Source organism: Malurus melanocephalus, unplaced genomic scaffold, assembly GCF_030028575.1.
Source record: "Malurus melanocephalus ecotype Western Australia unplaced genomic scaffold, MMel_1.1 scaffold_38, whole genome shotgun sequence".
Taxonomy (NCBI): Eukaryota; Metazoa; Chordata; class Aves; order Passeriformes; family Maluridae; genus Malurus; species Malurus melanocephalus.
In genome coordinates, this window is record NW_026623270.1 from 3,488,980 (window position 1) to 3,503,404 (window position 14,425).

General features: G+C 40.5%; 1 protein-coding gene across 1 annotated transcript; it reads left to right on the top strand.

Annotated features, from left to right (window-relative positions):
• The first annotated feature begins 1,347 nt into the window (after positions 1-1,347).
• Positions 1,348-14,065, top strand: IYD (iodotyrosine deiodinase). Its single transcript, XM_057364456.1, has 5 exons — positions 1,348-1,655; positions 8,130-8,324; positions 10,317-10,476; positions 11,668-11,824; positions 13,491-14,065. Exons 1-5 carry the CDS (start codon positions 1,475-1,477, stop codon positions 13,671-13,673), a joined length of 876 nt encoding a protein of 291 aa, XP_057220439.1. The 5' UTR covers positions 1,348-1,474; the 3' UTR covers positions 13,674-14,065.
• Positions 14,066-14,425: the final 360 nt, after the last annotated feature.

Genomic DNA, 14,425 nt, shown 5'->3' on the forward strand with positions numbered 1-14,425 from the left:
AAGGCAGCTGGCAGTATCTGCTGGAGCCTTGGAAGGTAGGGAGCCCTTGGAGTGACAGTGTCAAACAGGATTAGTGAGGGTGTGCCCAGTGCTGCAAAACTGGTGGGGTGAGAGGCAAGAGTGGTAGGGAATGGGCTGAGAACCTGTCAGGATAAAACCTGCTCACACCCAGCTTCTGTCTCCCATTTGTGTCCCAGATTTCACATTGAGGACACTGGGACAGCAATGTCACCTGCAGGTGCCAGCTGCGGTGCTGGGGTGCCCTGGGACTCACCATCTCCGGGCATGGCTACACTCACAACTGCTCCCACTCGTCTTGAGAGGCTTATTCAAAATGCAGATTAACTTGTCTTAGATGCTGGGACATCAGAAATGGCCCTGCAAGGCATGAGATAAGGCTTGGCAAGRATTGTGCTCAGCAGGTGCCAAGAAGGGCTGATGGGCACAGTGACTGCATGCAGCCAGTGCCCCTGTGCCCTGCTCTCCAGCACAGCCCTCAGCACCCACTGCCATCTGATATTTCATTATCCAGCATGTCCCCACAGCCCCAGATAAAAATAGCAATTCAGAGCTGCGGTGTTGGTTCAGTTCCCAGACAGCTGGCTGAGGTAAATAATGGGTTAAGCATTTAGACATTGACCATTATTGGATTATACCAGGATCCTATCGGCTTTTAATCTGTGATAAGGTGCTGAAACATGRCTGTAAAATTCACTGCAGGCCTCACATATTTTTTCCTTTGGTTCCTTGAATTCTTCTTTTCAGTTCCCCCAGAACATCCAGGATGAACACAGAGCTCTGTGAATTGTCTCACTCATTTTTTACAGAGGTAATGCTGCCCCTTTACTTATTTGTTCTATTGAACTGTTCACATAGCCAAGGGTGGTGCTGCAAGCTGATTTTTGATTGGTGATATTCTGAATTCCCGGGATACATGTAAAACGACTAATTTTATGGATTAAACATTGGAGAGGTGGCCTTAGTTTTTAAAGGTTATATTCCCACTTGGCTCTTCTCATAATCACTGTTGCAAGGAAGATTATTGGGATGACCATAGCAATAAAAATAATAGAGGGAAAGTTCTTTTCCTTAGTCTGGAGTTTTGAAAGTCCTTGGGGCTTTTAAATTTATTTTGCACTGAACAGTATTTGTGTGTATGGTCTGTGCCTCTGCTTGCTGTCTATAAGCTGTTTTTTTCCAGAAAATATATAAACCTGCGGCTGGAGGTTTGTTGTTTTTTTTGTTGTTTTTTTTTTTTTAATTTTTAACATCAGGAGCTGTTTATTAACATCAGGAGCCCATTACAGATGAGATTGTGGGGGCGGTGTCTGATAAGTGGAAGCGAGATAGAGTAGAGGACTGAACCCTGAGTCCACCCCTTTTTGCTTCCTGCCTTGCTACTCTTCCCCTTTCAGCCTCTCCTTTTCATGAGAAACTACTGAACTTGGAGGAAAGGGACCACATTTCCATCACCATGGCACTCTTTTCTTCCCTCACCCCAGTCTTCATAGCCATTATATGTGTTTTGATTGGGGTGATARTGAAGAAGACTAATGGAGAGAAGGAAAAACGGGACACTAAAAGCAAGGATCCATCTCGCCCATGGGTGGATGAAGATTTAAAAGATGGCACTGACCACCCCTTAGAAGAAGAAGGTAAGAAAAATCTTATCCCAAGCACTTTTGTTGTTTGAATTTTATCTGCTGATATGAATAAAGGAGGTGCAATYTTCTGGACTTCTCCACAGAGACAGCAATGCACAGTGCAGCACTGCTGCTGYTCCCTGWGTCAGCTCCCAGGRARGAGGCAATCCTYATGTCATGTCACTCTTGGTGTAAATCTCTATTCYCYTCAGATCCCACAGATCAGAGTGYAAAAATTAGAAATAGAAAATATGTTCTCAAAGACTCCTGCCTGTTCCCCTGTACAGCAGATCTCAGACCTATGGGGGCATCTATGGCAGTGCAAGGAAAGTGAGGAGATCCTGCTGAATTCCCCACAGCCTCTTCCCAGCCCTTATTAGTGAGAGCAAAGGGAAGACCTGAGCAGAGAGTTTCTATCTGCAAGTCATCCCACTTTATCACCCAGTGCTACATATTTGGTTTCAGCACCCCTAAAAAGTTGGAAATGGATTTATTACTGTTTTTAAAAAGGTTCTCCATTTGTGGCTTCTGAGAATGTCCACAACAGCTTCATTGGGAGCTGTGTTGATCCAATATTTAAGAACAAAATGTGGTGATGGTGCTGATCTGTTCACTCAACTGCATATTTGAACCCATAGAGAATGCCCTTTGTTTTCAGTAGCTGCTTCTGATTCACAGCTTGGACAAAAAATTAAACACAAAATGTACCCTTCCTTCTTCTTAGTTCCTAAATATCCTCCATAAACTCACTTTATGTCCTTGTGAAATAAAAATCTACAGAGTTCTGTTCCTATGAAGTTTATAAAGTGGTAGTTATTACAGCTATTTTCTTTTTTCTTTCTACTTCAAGGTGATTTTGAAGACTTTTTAAGGAGTGTCTGGGTTATTTTTTCCCCATAATGACAATTTCTCTCAGCCTGCTTCTAGGAATCTTAAAACTTACATTGTTCTTCTGCATATAGACCTATTTCWAAGAACCATTATTGCTCTTTTTTCAGTGTTCAGTGTTCTTTGAGTAATGCTATATATCAGTTTCAAAAATAGTTGATACCAGGAAGGGTTTAAACCTTGCCGACTATTTTCCAAATATTCAAAATTTGTTTAAAAATTAATTCACATGTTGCATCCTCCTTAGTTCAATGCAAAAAAGGTTCTGTATAAAATTACGCCATAATTTCTTTGTCACTAATGGCTTACTAATTCAGCTAAATTGCTGCAAATTAAAATTCCTGTGGGTAGTTCAAATTATAATTGTCATCTTGGACTATAGCTTAGTTTCTATGAGTTTGAAAATTTAGATTCTCTGCATAAACAAACCTATTAGCTCTTAACAAGGAGCCTCATTGCCACAGCTCCATATATAAARTGTCAATATTATATATGTTAGTTTCTTTCCCTTTTATTCAGGTGCTAAATTCCAAACTGTGCTAGTTTAAAACTGTCTGCAAAAATTTTTGACAGGTAGACATGTTGGTACTGTTGCTAGAAGTTTTATTTGCTTTAAAATAAAACCTTTCTCAATTTACCATGTCCTCCAATATTAAATTAGGTTTTCTTGCTATTTTGCTTATGGCAACAAATAATCATCTTTCCCTTAATGCTGTRTGATTCAAACCAGTGTCTTTGCAAAACATTCATGGTTTTTATCTCTAAAAATATTAAAATAATTTCATCATTCTTAGGGAAGTTTTTCTTTAGCAGGGGAAAGCCCAGCCTAAGTGAGAAGAGTAGCAGGGAGGAGTGGAAGAGTTAGGAAGGATCTGCTACTCTGCTGAAGCTGTAATTAAGGATCAAAACATATTAACCTTGTTGCCAGTATTAAAATTTTCACTGTCTGCACTGATGCCGAAATAGAAACATGGATGTAAACAGAGATTTTTTTAATAGTAAATAATRCTTTACCTGCTGTGTAAATGCTGCTATTTTATTAATTTATCTTGCTTTACAGACAAGCACATTTCTACTTAAATACCTCAAGCTGGCTTGTGTTTAAAGATAAAGTTCCTCTGAATAGAATTTGAGTTAGGTAAGATGAAGCACTGTTAAGACCTTGTCTAAAGCYAGAATCTAGGGCTGTCTTAGAACAAACTGAACAAGCTGAATTTTCAACAGCCCCCTGAATAGGAAGGGGCAGCTAAAAACCAGGTCTTTTGATTCGTGTCCCTGACCAAAGCAAGGTCTATTTGCTGCAAGAGTGAAGCACTCTGCTGCAAAAGCACTGACCTTGCTTGTAGACATCAGCCCCGTGAGTCCTCCCTGAAGTGGAACCGTCAGGGACGCTTCCCATGAGAAGGACATACCTTAGAGCAGCAGAGCATTCAGTGTGAGTAGCTGAACTGCTTGGGCAGACTCAGTAGGGTCACTTATTGGCAATGAAGGGTAGAAGGGTGAGGGCCAAGTGCYCCTGAGCTTGTCAGTGTTCTGCTTTCCATAGCTGAAGAATGGATTTTTCTCGGAGCAGCCAGAAACACAGTTCTTATGTTAAGTGCAGAGCACTCAGTGCATTTGTTTAATGCTTTCACTGGCAATACTTCAGATTGGTTTGCCCATCTATGCTGTTGCCTTTTCCTTCATTTATAAGATCCAGAATGAGAGATTGTTGTGCTGTGGATTGGCAAGGATGCTCTGTCTGCGTATATCTGGCTTGCCATGTATAATTAGACCAGTTAGGTAAGATGAAAATTATGTTTCTTCAGCCTTGCCTTGAATAATGGGTCACAAGGGCTACCTTGCAGTAGCAGGCATCTTACCACAAAGTGGTGGTACCTTGTTTCCCATTGCTTCAAATAGAACTGGACTGTTGCAGAAAGTACCTCAGTCTTTAGCCTAGGGAGCTATATATTGATCTTTTTTTTTTTTTTTTTTTTTTTTTTTTTTTTTTTTTTTTTTTTTTTATTCAGAGCCATACAACTGATGGATGAGGTAAATACAGACCCAGTTTATAGTGGTGTGCAAGATGAGGCTGAATTATATTTGTAACCTTGTTATTCTGGGGATCACTTGCAGAGATTAATAGCGAAGGCATTTTATTATTACATCTTTAATTGTGGTGACACTGGTGATACACTCTACTTAAGGACTACAAAGCAATCCACAGAGTCCCAAATGTTTCATTTCTTCTGAAAACACACTGCTGGTTGCTTGTGATACTTCTTATAATAGAYCTGTCCCACTCAAAAGTATTTTTCCTCTCCCCAGTTTCAAAGACTTCCCATATCTTGATAATACTACTGACATGAATGAGGCAGTCACAATTTACATTTCCATTTCAATGACAGTTCATGTTTTGTGTGGACATGGTGCATTACTGTATTTTATCTTCCTGCTGCTGTAGACACATCCAGTTTTTGTCATCATCTGAATGAACATGAAAACTGGACTTTTGTGACCCTTTCTCTTTAACCTTGCAGAAAGGCTGGTCCAGAACTCCAAGCTGTGGGTTAAAAACCCTCCTCTACCTTCCAGCTTGCCCAAATGTATTTAACACTACTGTGTATGTATCTTATCTGTTCCATCCTCTTGATTTTAGAGGATTCTCTTCCAGCCCTCCTGTGGTTTGAGGGTAGCCACCACATTACCGTTCAGGTCTTCTCTTTATGTAACAGCCATTCTATTTCTGTGAAGAACTTAACAAACTTTCTGCAACTATATTCCAGTTTGAGGTAATTTTCGCAATATTTTGATGCTGCGTTCTTTCTTCCAGGGTCTACACCTCTCCAACTTGGTACTCTTTTGCTTAAAATCCCTGACTTTGAAGTTTCCAGGATCAGCCTGCTAACCACTATTTATAGCCCACGAGTAGGGTAATCCATCTCTTTTAGTTCCCTATTAGTCACACTCAGTTCAGGGYTGGATTCACTACTGGGATTCCTGTAGTGGCCCATTTTCCAGGAGTCTGGCCTCAATCAAACAAAACCCCCACAGTGTCTGTTACCCAGAATTTAAGCCCAAAAATCTGAAAGCTTTATTTACATACATTTAATTTTTTTYCTATGCATCATGTCTTTACACTGGAAAAAAAGAATTGGAGTAGAATTATATGCTTAGGAAGCAATTCCCTAGAGCAGAAATTTGTTTGGAAAGCAAATGCAGTGGTCTTGGCTGGGATTTCTCAAGGATCAATTTCAGGATCAATTGTTAATATTATCTAGTGGTTCTTTGCATAAAACCAAGGAGGTACAAGTGAAGTTTCTTAATGACATACAACTGGAAGCCAGCAACACAGAGAAATGTGAGTGTMGGTAAAATAAGTGGCCAACAGAAGTGAAATTACAACTTATTGTTCTCAGTGTGAGTTTGTTTTTAGGAACTTATGGTTTAAACTGAGGTAAAATTTATTTCATGTTTTGCAGGCTGATTATAACCTCCCATATGGACTGCTGGGAAGAACATAGTCATCATCTTAAAATGTATCCAGCAAGGAATTTCTGATAGAGACAGAAAATTAGTACTTTTAAAATGAGATTCCATTTGGGATGTCTGAGCCAAAACCATTCCAGATTTGCTTAAAAAGCAATAAGCTTGATGACTACTGTAAATGGGAAACAGAATTGATGGCAATCTTGAGAATGTGGCTAACAAGATAATAGACTTTTTAGCAGGATGTCTGTTGTCCATCAAGTGGTGAAGTACATGGAGATGTAAACAAGACACTTGTGGTATTGWATAACATGACCATACAAACAGGAGTACGTCTAAACACAGCAATTAAAGATACAGAGAGCATGCACTACACAGATGGTGCTGATAATGATTTTAAGTTAGCATATGGATAATGTTAACTGCTAAGAAAGAATGAAAGACACATGGTGGAAGAGAATATATAATAGATGAATTTGTTTTTTAAAAAAATTGCCAGAAGAGTTTTGGTTTTATAGGTCAGTTCCCTCACTTCTGGGTGCTTCTGCTTCAGCCAGTATTCCCATGCTGAGTGTATTAAGGTTTTCCACTCTCACTAGCTGCCTCACCTTTGTTCTGTGTTCAGAATCTCTGAAAGTACATTTCTATTTTCACCTGGTTGTTACAACTACCTTGACCAAACAGCAGGTTCACTTTTTCTACTTGCATGGAAAAAAAACCCTACAAGCAAGCACTCAGCACTACTTTACTAAGTGTAAACCACAAAGAGAACATTATCAAGAGGGACCCTTTTATTTTAKGAGTGTGCAAGATGGACACAAAAATAATTTTTACAGGGGGTCACTGCTTTCCATTAACTTGGAGCCAGGTCCTTGCAGACCATGACCAAGAGTGCTTATAACAGCCATGAAATGCTAAACAAAACAAATTCTCAGGGTGTATTTTTTGTATGCAAAATGAAATGTGTGTTGTTTGGGGACCAGAACCATTCAATTTAGATTCAATGTATGAAACTGGATTTATTTCACCCCTTTGCACAGTCTGAGCCAAACTTGTGAATATTTCACTGCTTTTAAAATGAAAAAAAAAATCAGCCTTTTCTCTTAGGGAACTGCATACTACTAAAACACAGAAGTAAATGCTGTTTGAATTTGTTCTGGAGATTGCTATGATTCAGGAATAATAGCCTAATAGCAACTAAAAAAGAACTGGAATATTTTTTCCTGACTCAGCTCTCTGTAGCACATTGCTCAATACTATTGACTRGTCAAAATGCAGCATTTAAATGGCTTTAACTCCCACATCATAGTTGCAAAAAAAATGCCATCCCTGCTGACGCTAGGAATATAGGGGAGAAAGAGACCTCAGAGACAACAGAAAATTCATTTTGCAAAATAAACAGACAGGTTTCAGTGAAATGGGGAACCATTTTGAGTTCTTAAAGATAAGAAAYGCAATATCCTACATTTGATATGTTGTTATCCTAAGTATAGATGCCTGTCATCCATTTCCTGTTACACTGAAAGTATCGGGAAACCAAAGAGCTTAATGACAAAGGATTTCTGYGGAGCCAAGGTTTGCAGTGCTTCTGCTATGAAACAAATGTCAACTTCTTCTATGGAAGACACATGGTGTCTATTCTATGGAAGAAGTTGATATTCAGCTCTTCAGGGGAGATTTTACACATATTGGCAGTTAAGCTCTCTCCTTAACTTCACTAATTTGATTTTTTCTTTTTATTAAACTGCTCAAGAAGGAACACACATGTTCACATTTACTTGCTGAGAAAAGTAGGCTGGAAGCTGTCCACTTTTCACTGCTTGCAACCCATTCTTACAGGGAGGCTTGCCAGCTGAAATGGAGCAGGCAATGACTTCTTTGTGGATCACACTTGCTAGAGCCAGCCAGGACYCTCCTGCCTCTTGGTATTTAAACAAGGTGTTTATTCAGTACCTGGAGCTGGGGATCAATGAGTTGTGTCAACTGCAACCTCAGACTTTGCCTTACCAGTGGTGTAGAAGTGCAGTCTATGCCAGTGCAGGACAAAGTGCATTGCAGTTTGAATGCCAAGGATATCAACAGCATTCTCCAGCAAAAAAATCTGTAACCACTTGTATTTTCTTGCAGAGGGTGATGAAGAGTGGCAAGGACTGGAGGAAAATGTTGCCCACGTCCCCTTCACTGGCGAGCGCTACTCTGAGGCTGAAATGATTAAAAGGTCACAGGCATTTTATGAGCTTCTRAATAAGAGGCGCTCTGTCAGGTTTCTCAGTGATGAGCCAGTCCCCAGGGAGGTTATTGATAATGTCATCAGAACAGCAGGTATGTACTGAGTGGTTCAAGGTCTGGGAAAAAAAAAAAAAATAGGATCCGCATTGCTGCTCAGCTGTGTAATTGTGGAAAGGTGGTGTGGAAAAGCCAAGGGAATTGCTGTTTTGCTTATGGTTTTCCTAGATTCACCTGTAGCTGGAATGAATTAGAACCTATTGATTGATCGGAAACTGCTCAGCTTGAAAAACAGTATGCCAGAGACTGGTTTGGAGCTCTCCCAATTCCTTTGTATTTGCAGCTCACCCATAAGGGAAGAAGAGCATTTCAACAGCATGAAATAAATCACTTCAATTTCAACCTTTAAAAGATGTKATTTAAAATAAAATTTAGGTTATTGAGACATCTTTGGAATAGAAAGATTGAAGTGTTTTCTCAAAAATGTCAAGCCACATGTTTTTCCCATGCTTTAAAATTTAATGCATTATGGTGATATTTATCATGTGTGGGTTTTGTTTTTTAGATTCCCACCCCAAACAAATTGATGAAATTGTCTCAGCCATGTAAAATATTTTGGTTGACATAAATGGTTGGTGTTTGATAAAGGGGAAGCATTTCAGTCTAGAACAAAAAACCTTTTYCAGTCTTTCCAATAGCAGTGTTGCACATGGCTGGAATGTTAGGCTGAGGACCCTTATAAAGGTTATTTGAATGTCAGAAATTGATTATCTTTTTGTTGTTGTTGAGAATTTATGTGTTTCAAATCATTACTGTCATGTCCTGGCCTAATCTCATCTCTGCTTTAGTAACATTGATTTCAGCCAGGAGTGATTTTGRCCCTCATTATTTTTCTTATTCTATGAGCCATCTCCTGCTAGTATAGAAAATACTCCCAAGCTCCCTTAGAGAAAWGTTCAGTAGCCTTTAGCAGGGTTAATAATAGAAAGATTCGCCACATTTGAGGTGCATTATTTTCCCTTTAAAAACTGTAAGCAGCTTTGTTACTGCACTGTAATGAGTCTCCATCTCCTTCTAATTAACTTGGAGTCATTAAAACACTGAGCATGTTTTGGCAAATGCAGCAAAGCAAACAAGCCTGGCGTACAGATGAAGTACTTAGTAAYCCTGAAAGCTTTGGGCTGTGTAGAGAAAATAAAAACAAAGGGAAGCATAAATGCCATCAGATTTTACCCAAACCTGAGGAGAGGCAAGGTTCACAATATAAAMATATTTCCATTTATCAAGATAGTTCAAGCTGCTTTTTCAACGTTTCTCAAACTAAAATCAGTCCTTAGTATTGTATGTATTCAAGATCTTCAAATATTTTAAACTGTGTAAGAGAGGCCAGAGAGATCTAAGCAGTCTTTGCAAGTATATATCAGTGAACCTGTGCAGATAACTGTATTCTTCAGCCTCTGACTTTTAACCTCTAGGCAGTTAAAATATTCTCCAGAGATGTGAGCAAGTGCAGATTTGATATGTGCACACCTTTCTACACCAGCTGTCTTTGGGACAACGACCTCAAACCTGTGCGCTATATGGCAGATGTCTGTGTTGTACAGCTCCTTATCTTTGTCCTTATCTTTGTCAGTCAGTGACAGGGTCCTGCAGGTTGTCACTTAGCCTTGTTTTCCTGAGAGTCATTATTTTCACCCTTTAGCTAAACCCCGTGTCAGRGTTGACTGTGCTYTGCTCTTGGTGCAACACTTTGTAATACCATTGCTGCATTCATGTATTGCACCATGCTATGTTACTGCCTCCTCCTAAGAAACGCAAAGGAATTTTTTACAAATCCTAAATGATAGCTTCCTGTAAGATGGCAGTAGGAAAGGACTAATGTCTGCCCTTCAATAGGATTTGACATTCTTTGAGAAAGGAATGAACAGGATTGTCTGCCAAAACTTGTCTCAGTCCTTTTCTTCCCATCGCGTTCACTTGCTTGCCCATTGCTCAGCGGGTCAGCCTGAAAGCTCACAAGGAAGAGATGTAACCTTTCATTGCCCACCCTTCTTCCTGGGTTTTCATCTTTCCCTGTTTTTTATGAAGGTACCTCACCTAGTGGAGCACACACTGAGCCGTGGACCTTTGTGGTAGTGCAAGATCCACATTTAAAACATAAGATACGTGAAATTGTAGAAGAAGAGGAGGAAATCAACTACAAAAAAAGGATGGGTGACAGATGGGTTAATGACCTGAAAAGATTGAGGTATGAAAAGTCAGTTAGCTAAGGGGTTTGAAGAGGGCTGTTGTTTCAGTGTAGGAAAGACTTCTATAATTTTCTTTCTTCCTCTCTCTCACTTTTTATATTTTTCTAAGATTCATATTTGGAAACAAAAACTTACAAGTATGTGTAGAATTGTGCCGTCATCRCTGGTTCATAAAATTGCTTCCAGTAAAAGGGATTACATTATCTCCATTTTGAAATATTTCCAAGCACTTGGCTCCATCATTATTTTTTCCTATGTAACCTCAGTGGCTGAAACTCTTGTCCCAGATTTTTCCTATTGTTTGCCAAACAGTGAAACTCCCAAAGTCATTGGGAGCTTTTCTACTGACTGAGGTAGCCCCAAGGCCTTTCCCTATCCRAGTGCTGAATTATACAATATTTAGTTGTTCTAAATGCCCTTCAAAATCTGCCTGACTTCTTAACTTCACACAATGGGAAGATGTCTACTGAGTCTTGGCTTGTCAAATGGAGCACATGCACAAAGCTTTGTAGGGTTGACTTGCCCTGCCTGTTTCAGGGTGCTTAGGTGCTTGCAAATTTATGTGCTATGCAAACAACCAAATGCCAGGAGTTCTTACATTTTGAGTGACAGCAGTAGAAAGCATTCATTTTCTTGTCTGAAATCTATATCGTGATTGTCATTTAATAAATTGGGAAGCAAATGAATTGTAACTGGGATCAAATACCCAGAGTAACTTTTTTTTTTTGCCATGAGAATACATTTAGGTTCAGACATTAGACAAAAAAGTTTTAAACTTTTCTGACAGCAGTTTTCCCCGCAGTGACAAAAAAAAGTTGGCACTGCTGATAACAAGCAAATGTGCAAAATCCAGGAATTAAATAATCTCAAAGGCAAATGCTTGTGAGGCCAGTTCATAGATAAGAGGTCAAGAACTATCTCTTATTTGTATGCMATTCCACCCTTCAGAGTCAGCCCATCAACTCCTCAGCCAAATCTCTTAAAATTGAGAACTCTATTCAAGCTTTTTTTTTTTTTCTGAAATGTTTCTATTTAAACTGATAATACTTAATCCTTCGCAATAATTTTTCTAAGATTTAGTCTACTGCTACAATTGTCATGTACCTTTAGTGCCCCTTTGCAGACAGTAAATGTGACTTACAGGAAAGTGAAAAGGTTCCAAAATAAATGTCTTAAACATTCTTTTGCAGAACAAACTGGATCAAAGAGTACTTGGACACTGCTCCGTATTTGATCCTCATTTTCAAGCAGGTATATGGGCGGCTTCCAAATGGCAAAAAGAAGACCCACTACTACAATGAAATCAGTGTTTCTATTGCCTGTGGTATCCTGCTTGCTGCACTGCAGGTACGTTGACAGAACTGACATACTGGGATTCAATATATTAGTTTGGATTACGTACCAAGACTATTCTGACCAAATGAGGGTGGAACCCAATTTAGATTTTAACATTTTCAATCTTCTGGATTACTCCAGTTCCTAGCAACATGTGTTAGTTTTGGGTATTAAAGTTATTCTGCACAGGTGTACATCTGAGAAGGCGATTCCTGTCCTCAGCATTGGTTAAYGGGAAGAAAATATAACATAGCTTCCAGAGTTGTCCCTCTTCTCTCGGCACAGACTTCAGCCCCTGTGGTTTTTGCCTTATGCTAACAGGGCTGACAGWCTCTTCAGACTACCCAAGCATGACTGTGCAGTGCCATACTGTCCCCTTCTATTCAGTAATCCCTATAAAACAACTTGACACCAAATCACTTTTAGTATACAATGCTGAAAAAAAAAAATATCAGGGACATAACTCCACAGAACAGGCTGTACTATTTCAATGAGTCTTTCTGAAGCATTTTTGAAAGTGAACTGATTTCTAAAGCTCAGCATGTTTGACACCAGCCAGTTAGATTTTCTCAGTGGTTTCTCWGTGCTCAGTTCTGCTCCTTCTATCTGATGTACTCACACAAGTGTTAAATAGAGAAGCTATTCTGATAGTTAACCTGGCCTGTCAGCAAGATAACAGCAAGGTGCCTCCTCTTATATTAGGCCAGTTTCCCACCAGGCACTGCCATTTCTCCTCCATTCTGTTTTGAATGACACTTCCTTTTGTGCATTGCTGCTCCTCAGGCACCATTCAGCACCACCACTATTATCTCTTCTCTTGAGAAGATTGCAGAGATTACTTAACATGACAGATGCATTTCCTGGGCACCTCTCCCTGGCTGACTTTTGTATCTCAAAGCCTCCAAAAATGCTTGCATTACATAAACAGAGAGACTGAAATCCACACGTGCAGCTCTCAGGAAGCGACTCAGCTGTGTGGTCATACCTTGGATGATGCCAGCTCTTTATTGTTTGCCATATTTTTTTAGGGTTTTTGTGAGATTTTGTGTGAAAGGAAGAGTGATACATAGACTTATTTTGGGATTCTGATGTAATCCATAACAATAGCCACTGTCAGARGAGCCAACATACTCCTGTGACAACTTCTGAGGCACAGCCTGTGCCACCTGTATCCCTGTGGGGTACAGCTCTTGTGAAGGAGCAAGTATTCACATGGCTGTAAGGCATCTTCCTGCCAGCTGCATGGAGGCAGGAACTGAAACAGTTCTGTGTAAGAGCCAGATCACAGAATCATGGAATAGTTTGGTTTGGAATGGATGCTTCAAGGTCATCTAATCCAACCCCCAGCCCCATGGGATGACATTCCAATCATATTCCCACAACTGCCTCTCAAGTTCCCCACAAATGGAGCGCTGCAGGMAGGCTCTGGCTGTACAGCACACAGACATGGCAGGCAGACTGTGCTGTTGCTGTGGTGGAGAAATGCTCTACTTCTCTGTAAGCAGAAGAACCATCTGAGGCTGCTGCCAAATCAGATGTCCCACAGGCTGCAGCAGGGTCTAAGGAAGCAGCAGTTCAGGAGTGCTCAGTAGAAGGATGTGCACAGGTGTGGTGGGAACAGCTGCTAGCACAGGGCCCGCAGCTCTGTCTCACTCTGCTGCTGTCTGTCTCGCTGCAGAACGCGGGGCTGTACACGGTGACCTCCACACCCCTCAACTGCGGCCCCCAGCTCCGGGTGCTGCTGCAGCGCCCGGCGAACGAGAAGCTGCTGCTGCTGCTCCCCGTCGGCTATCCCAAGAAGGACGCCACCGTGCCAGCGCTGACTCGGAAGCCGCTGGAAGACATTATGGTGGTGATGTGAGCCCAGGGCAGGAGGATGGAGTGCATCCCTGCTGGCAGCTGCAATTGTCCCTGCTGTTTCTGTGCGTTGTCCCGCTATGTCGCTGTGTCTCTGGCTGTTTACACCTCTATTTCTTTTAGTGCTACTAATCTGCTATCAGCAGTGAGCAGTCAGGCACTGTGCCTTTGGCAGCTGCTGCTCCCTGTATGGCCAGAGCGTTGTTCCAGGGGATGTGTACAATGGCATTTCAATGACTTTCATCACTTGATTTTTCTCATGCATTGTGGGGACAAATCTCTTCTTGAACTAGAATATATATTTTCCTTATACTATTGTGATTGCCATTGCAGAGTCATTTTAACTTAAAGATTTTAATGAAGGTTGTATTAAAAGTTACAATGAGGTCAAAATCAGCTCTCATGTCTTGGTCAGTGTGTGCTCTTTAAATCCCGCTTCCCCTTCACTGTGTTCAGTAATGTGTAGAAAGAGGCTATTTTTGTCCTACATGGTAGGATTTCTCTACGTAATTGATCTCTCGTATAAAGTTTTTTTTCTTCACCTAGTGCTGCTACAAGTGTCTTAGGTTGGGGGAAATTTAGTACAAACAAGGCTTACAAGTAATTTGCCAGTTACCATTTATTTATTTACACACGTTCCAGGCACAGTTCGATCATGTGGTCGCGATCAATCCTGCCCCCTGTATTTGCTGCTTCCACTGGAAGCAGCACAGAGGGAACTACTATTCTGCTTATCCTGTTTATACCTGCAACTGT